This window comes from Amblyraja radiata, chromosome 30 (genome assembly GCF_010909765.2).
Source record: "Amblyraja radiata isolate CabotCenter1 chromosome 30, sAmbRad1.1.pri, whole genome shotgun sequence".
Lineage (NCBI taxonomy): Eukaryota > Metazoa > Chordata > Chondrichthyes > Rajiformes > Rajidae > Amblyraja > Amblyraja radiata.
In genome coordinates, this window is record NC_045985.1 from 5483045 (window position 1) to 5490570 (window position 7526).

Consider the following 7526-nt stretch of genomic DNA (forward strand, 5'->3'; position numbering starts at 1 on the left):
GTTATCCACGGATGCACTACCTTCCCTGATTTATTTTTTTGCCAAACTGGGATGAACAATTGTTGTAGTTCATCCATGCAGTCTTTAAATTCCTTCCATTGCATATCCACCGTCAACCCATTAAGAATCAATCGCTAGTCTATCTTGGCCAATTCACATCTCATACCCTCAAAGTTACCTTTCTTTAAGTTCAGGACCCTTGTTTCTGAATTAACGATGTCACTCTCCATCCTAATGAAGAACTCAACCATATTATGGTCACTCTTGCCCAAGGGGCCACGCACAACAAGACTGCTAACTAACCCTTCCTCATTACTCAATACCCAGTCTAGAATAGCCTGCCCTCTCGTTGGTTCCTCTACATGTTGGTTTAGAAAACTATCCCGCATACATTCCAAGAAATCCTCTTCCTCAGCACCTTTGCCAATTTGATTCACCCAATCTATATGTAGATTGAAGTCACCCATTATAACTGTTTTACCTTTGTTGCACGCATTTCTAATTTCCTGTTTGATGCCATCCCCAACTCCACTACTACTGTTAGGTGGCCTGTACACAACTCCCACTAGCGTTTTCTGCCCCTTAGTGTTTCGCAGCTCCACCCATATCGATTCCACATCCTCAAAGCTAATGTCCTTCCTTTCTATTGCGCTAATCTGCTCTCTAACCAGCAACGCTACCCCACCTCCTTTCCCTTTCTGTCTATCCCTCCTGAATATTGAATATCCCAGGATGTTGAGCTCCCAGCCTTGGTCACCCTGGAGCCATGTCTCCGTGATCCCAACTATATCATAGTCGTTAATAGCTATCTGCACATTCAACTCATCCACCTTATTACGAATGCTCCTTGCATTGAGACACAAAGCCTTTAGGCTTGTTTTTACAACACTCTTACCCCTTATACTATTATGCTGAAAAGTGGCCCTTTTTGATTTTTGCCCTGGATTTGCCGGCCTGCCACTTTTACTTTTCACCTTGCTACCTATTGCTTCTACCCTCATTTTACACCCCTCTGTCTCTACGCTCACACATTTAAGAAACCCTTTCCCTTTAACTCCATCCTCCACTATCCCATTCGACACCCCACCCCCCTTATTCAGTTTAAAACCACCCGTGTAGCAGTGGCAAACCTGCCTGCCAGAATTCTGGTCCCACACCTGTTAAGATGCAATCCGTCCCTTTTGTACAGTTCCCCCTTACCCCAAAGCAGATCCCAGTGATCTAAGAATCTAAATCTTAGGCATTTAGAATGGAGATGTGGAAAAACTTTTTCACACAGAGGGTTGTGAATCTGGAATTCTCTGCCTCGGTGGAGGCCGGTTCTTGTTGTGGTTTTAAGACTCAAAGTTTGGATAAGATGACACAGACACGGAAATTCTTCGAGAAGACGAAAGCCTTTATTTGCAAATATCAGCTTGGAACACAGAAACTAGCAGCTTTTTATCTTGCATGCTGTACTCCTTTCGCATCAATCTATCGTCAATTCTAACATTTTCCGTCTGACCTTGGTTCAATCTTATTCAACTTTACATTCCCCTCATATCTCTTTTTGACTCGCCACCCTTAAATTTAACTTTAATCCCTCAGCTATGTCCTGCCAAGGTTACATACACCATTTTTTGTTTAATACAAGGATATAAATGTATTTATTAAGAATACAAAAGTAAAAATAAGTAACTTGTTTATAACTTCCATATTATCTGGATACTTTCAAGAGGGAGCTAGATAGGGTTCTTAAATATAGCGGAGTCAGGGGATATGGGAGAATATGAGAATTATATGACGTGCAGGTCGTACAGGAGACGTGGAAAAGCTTTTCCCACTGAGAGTAGGGAAGATTCAAACAAGGGGACATGACTTGAGAATTAAGGGACTGAAGTTTAGGGGTAACATGAGGGGGAACTTCTTTACTCAGAGAGTGGTAGCGGTGTGGAATGAGCTTCCAGTGAAGGTGGTGGAGGCAGGTTCGTTTTTATCATTTAAAAATAAATTGGATAGTTATATGGATGGGAAAGGAATGGAGGGTTATGGTCTGAGCGCAGGTATATGGGACTAGGGGAGATTATGTGTTCGGCACGGACTAGAAGGGTCGAGATGGCCTGTTTCCGTGCTGTAATTGTTATATGGTTATATGAGAAAAATACAGGTCGTACAGGAGATATGAGAAAAACATTTTTCACACAGAGAGTGATGAATCTGTGGAACTCTCTACCACAGAAGGTAGTTGAGGCCAGTTCATTGGCTATATTTAAGAGGGAGTTAGATGTGGCCCTTGTGGCTAAAGGGATCAGGGGGTATGGAGAGAAGGCAGGTACAGGATACTGAGTTGGATGATCATATTGAATGGTGGTGCAGGCTCGAAGGGCCGAATGGCCTACTCCACCTATTTTCTATGGGGAGAAGGCAGGAACGGGGTACTGATAAGGGATGATCATCTATGAGAACGGAATGGCGGTGCTGGCTCGAAGGGCCGAATGGCCCACTCCTGCACCTATTGTCTATTGTCTAAAATGCTGGAGTAACTCAGGCAGCATCTCTGGGGGGGAGGGAGAACATGCAGAGATGATGTTTCATCTCCTGCTCCTATTGTCTATTGTAACAGTCCCATAAACTAAAACTTGGCCAGTCATGTCCCTTCACACCCCTAGAAGGTCCTTAATTCCCCCAGAAAGAACTGAGGCAAGGTCCCGACTCGAAACATCACCTATACATGTTCTCCAGAGATGCCACCTGACCTGCCGAGGTACTCCAGCATTTTTTGTGTCTTTCTTTCTTCCAATGCTTTAGAGATCGCCAAACCAAAAACTGAAATTGACGTAATATGCTTTGGTGGCCTATCTCAGAGTTTTGTTTCTGAATGTACACACCAACACTAGGGACAATTCCCAATTAACCCAAGCCAGGTAACCTACAAACCTGTACATCATTCGAGTGTAGGAGGTAACCAGAGCTCCCGGAGAAAACTCACGGGGAGAACGTGCAAACTCCGTACAGACAGCGCCCGCAGTCAGGATCGAACCCGGGCCTCTGGTGATGTCAGGCAGCAGCTCTGGGGCTGCACCAGTGTGCCGTTAAGGGGAGTAAAGCTTTTAAGGCAGAGGGAGATAGATTCTTGATGTTGGCGGGTGTAATAATTATAATAATAAATTTTATTTATGGCCGCCTTTCAAGAGTCTCAAGGACACCTTACAAAAATTGAGCATGTAGAGGAAAAACATGTAAGGGGAATGAAATAAATAGTAGAGACATGACTAGTACACAAAGTAAAGACAGAATTCAATACAAAACACAGTATGAGGCAATTAATGCACAGATGAAAATGGAGGGGGACGTGGGGCTAAGGATAGGCAGAGGTGAAGAGATGGGTCTTGAGGCGGGACTGGAAGATGGTGAGGGACACGGAATTGCGGATCAGTTGGGGGAGGGAGTTCCAGAGCCTGGGGGCTGCCCTGGAGAAGGCTCTGTCCCCAAAACTGCGGAGGTTGGACTTGTGGATGGAGAGGAGACCGGCTGATGTGGATCTGAGGGACCGTGAGGGTTGGTAGGGGGAGAGGAGGTCAGTGAGATATGGGGGGGGCCAGATGGTGGAGGGCTTTGTAGGTGAGGACCAGGATTTTGTAGGTGATCCGGTGGGAGATGGGAAGCCAGTGAAGTTGTTTGAGGACTGGAGTGATGTGATGCCAGGATTTGGTGTGGGTGATGAGTCGGGCGGCTGCGTAGGAGGTTATGGGGAGAAGGCGGGAGAATGGGGGTGAGGAGGAAGAGAAGATCAGCCATGATTGAATGGCGGGAGTGGACTCGATGGGCCGAATGGCCTAATTCTGCTCCTATTTCCTGATGACATTCAGTGCAAGATAAAGTCAGAAATGCTGCTGATGGATTAATGGTTTAAAAGGGTGGAGTGATTGGAATGCATGATTGCAACTCCCCTTCTGGTAACAGCAGGAAGAGAGTTGCCAGGTTTGGGCGGTGTACGCTAGCTACAGATGGCAGAAGTAGATTGAGGAACAAAACCTGCATGTCTGTGTCTGCATGTGTTACCTGGCCGCTGGGAGAGGAGGTTTAGGGAGATGCTGCAGATCATAAAGTGATAAGAGCAGAATTAGGCCATTCGGCCCATCAAGTCTACTCCGCCATCCAATCCTGGCTGATCCATCTCTCCCTCTCAACCCCCGTTCTCCTGCCTTCTCTCCATAACCCCTGATGCCCGTACGAATCGAGAATCTGTCTCTGCCTTCAACATATCCACTGACTTGGCCTCCACAGCTGTCTGTGGCAAAGAATTCCACTGATTCACCACCCTCTGACTGAAGGAAATTCCTCTCCACATCCACGCTATCCAGGCCTTTCACTTTTTGGCAAGTTTCAATGAGGTCCCCCCCCCCCTCCCCTCTCATCAGTCTAAACTCCAGCGAGTACACGTCCAGTGCCGTCAAACGCTCATCATATGTTAACCCACTCATTCCTGGGATGCTGCTTTAAACCGAAGATAAACACAAAAGCTGGTGGATGCATGGGTTACTTAGATCAATATTCATACCGCTGGGGTGTAAGCTGCTGCCCAAGCGAAATAGGTGCTGGCTGTTCCTCCAATTTGTGTTTGGCCTTACTCACTCTGACAGTGGAGGAGGCCCAGGACAAAGTTTCCTGTGGGAATGGGATGGGGCATTAAAGTGCTGAGCAACCAGGAGATCACGCATCTAAAGTTAGCTTAGATTAGAGATACAGGCCCTTCGGGCCCACCGAGTCTGCACTGACCAGCGATTCCCGCACACTAGGGTGTGTGTGTGATTTACAATTTTTTCCGAAGCCAATTAGCCTCCGAACCCTGTGCGTTTTAGGAGTGTGGGAGGAAACCGGAGCTCCCGGAGAAAACCCACGCAGGTCACGGGTAGAACGCGCGCGCGTACTCTGTACAGACAGCGCCCGATGCCGGGATCGAAGCCGGGTCTCTGGCGCTGTGAGGTGGCAACTCCACCGTAACTGTGCCTCTTCAATGATTTGGATGAAGGGATTCAAAGTAACACTAGCAAATTTGCAGATGACACAAAGCTGGGTGGCAGTGTGAACTGTGAGGAGGATGCAGGGTGACTTGGACAGGTTGGGGGAGTGGGCAGATGCATGGCAGATGAAGTTTAATGCGGATAAATGTGAGGTTATCCACTTTGGTAGCAAAAACAGCAAGGCAGATTACTATCTAAATGGTGTCAAGTTGGGAAAAGGGGAAGTACAACGGGATCTGGGGGTCCTTGTACATCACTATGAAAGTAAACATGCAGGTACAGCAGGCAGTGGAGAAAGCAAATGGCATGTTGGCCTTTATAACAAGAGGAGATGAGTACAGGAGCAAAGAGGTCCTTCTGCAGCTGTACAGAGTCCTAGTGAGACCACACCTGGAGTATTGTGTACAGTTTTGGTCCCCTAATTTGAGGAAGGACATTCTTGCTATTGATGGAGTGCAGCGTAGGTTTACAAGGTTAATTCCCGGGATGGTGGGACTGTCATATGTAGAAAGAATGGAGCGACTGGGCTTGTACACTCTGGAGTTTAGAAGGGTGAGAGGGGATCTCATTGAAACACATAAGATTCTTAAGGGGTTGGACACGCTAGAGGCAGGAAACATGTTCCCGATGTTGGGGGAGTCCAGAACCAGGGGCCGGCCACAGTTTAAGAATAAGGAGTAAACCATTTAGAACGGAGACGAGGAAACGCGTTTTCTCACAGAGTGGTGAGTCTGTGGAATTCTCTGCCTCAGAGGCAGGTTCTCTGGATGCTTTCAAGAGAGAGCTGGACTGGGCTCTTAAAAATAGCGGAGTCAGGGGATATGGGGAGAAGGCAGGAACGGGGTACTGATTGGGGATGATCACATTGAATGGCGGTGCTGGCGAAGGGCCAAATGGCCTACTCCTGCACCTATTGTCTATTGTCTATTATCCTCCTCTTTCTCCCTCCTGTCCTCCTCTCCATCGCCGTTAACTCTCTCTATCTCTCTCCCCCTTTTACCCTCTCTCCAGACTGTACGGCTTCAAGATACACCCCATGGCCTACCAACTCCAGCTCCAAGCTGCCAGCAACTTCAAAAGCCCAGTCAAGACTATCCGTTAGAGAAAGAAGAGAGAGCGAGAAAGAGAGAGAGTGAGAGCGAGACCCGGGCAACTCCTCAAGAAAAGATGTCCATGTTTTAACAGCGTGCCCGCAGACAGATGATATGCCACCAGGCTGTAAACCGTGTTGACTTTAACTAAAGAAACTCTTTGCCTTCACCTCCCCTCTCTCCCTCCCTAACCCCCCCACCCCCACCCCCTCCAAAACCACATTATTCTGTTATTGCCGCTTCCACTCCCCTGTCCCCATTCACAGTCATGAACTGAAGTTGGTGCCAATGGATTTCTTTTCAGTGGGGAAACAAAAAAAACTTTAAAACGTTTCATCAACACAAAAATGAACCACTTGCGTGTGTGTGTGTTTGTGAAGACACGCCAGGGTGAGTTATCTGTCTTGGGAAAGAACTGCAGATGCTGGTTTACACCTTCAATAGGCTCAAAATGCTGAGGTAACTCAGCGGGACAGGACAGGCAGGCGGTATCTGTGGAGAGGGGGAACGGGCGACGTTTCGGGTCGAGGCTCTTCTTCAGACACGAAGATCCCCTCCAGAGATGCTGCCTGAGCCGCTGAGTTTACTCCAGCATTTTGTGTCTGGTCCAAGGTGGATTATTCTCTGTTCAACCCATGGCGCTCTCTGTCTCAGGCCTGCGAGGTGTAATAACGAAGGAACTGCAGGTGCTGGCTGGTTTACACCAAAGAAAGACACAGAGTGCTGGAGTAACGGGGGTGTGTCAGCCAGCATCTCTGGAGAACATAGATGGTGCCGTTTCGGGTCGGGACCCTTGAAAGTTATCGACCTGAAACGTTGCCTACCTACCTACCTACCTACCTACCCACCCACGTTCTCCAGAGATGCTGCCTGACCTGCTGAGTTGCTCCAGCACTAGCTGTCCATGCCTACAAGGGATAGGTTTAATCTGTCTGCAAACAAAGAACTGCAGATAGATAGATGCTGGTTTACACCAAGTGCTGGAGTAACTGTGTGACATTTAGACCGGAAGAATTTGCCTTCCATCACAGTGGGTGGGTGGGTGGGTTCACTGTGATGGAAGTTTGTGTCAATTGAATTGTTTGTATGTTTTGTAGGAATTGTCTCTGTATGGCTGTGGAAACGGAGTTTCGTTTCAGCCTCACTCACTCACTCACTCACTCACTCACTCACTCACTCACTCACTCACTCACTCACTCACTCACTCACTCACTCACTCACTCACTCACTCACTCACTGAGGTTCAAATGGCATGTAATAAATATTCTGATTCTAATTCTAGTACAGGTGTCAGGGGTTATGGGGAGAATGGGGTTGAGAGGGAAAGATAGATCGGCCATGATTGAAGGGACGGAGTAGACTTGATGGGCCGAATGGCTTAATCCTGCTCCTGGAATTTATGAAAGAAAGGAATACACTCACATTTTATTTT

General features: G+C 47.5%; 1 protein-coding gene across 3 annotated transcripts in view; it reads left to right on the plus strand.

Annotated features, from left to right (window-relative positions):
* The window catches only part of csnk2b (casein kinase 2 beta), a 49911-nt gene extending 43465 nt beyond the window's left edge, over nt 1–6446 (plus strand). For all 3 annotated transcript variants that reach the window (XM_033047385.1, XM_033047384.1, XM_033047386.1), the window contains one exon: nt 6015–6446. In XM_033047385.1, the coding sequence (XP_032903276.1) occupies nt 6015–6105 (91 nt within the window). In that variant the 3' untranslated portion in view covers nt 6106–6446. The remainder of the gene's footprint in view (nt 1–6014) is intronic.
* Nucleotides 6447–7526: the final 1080 nt, after the last annotated feature.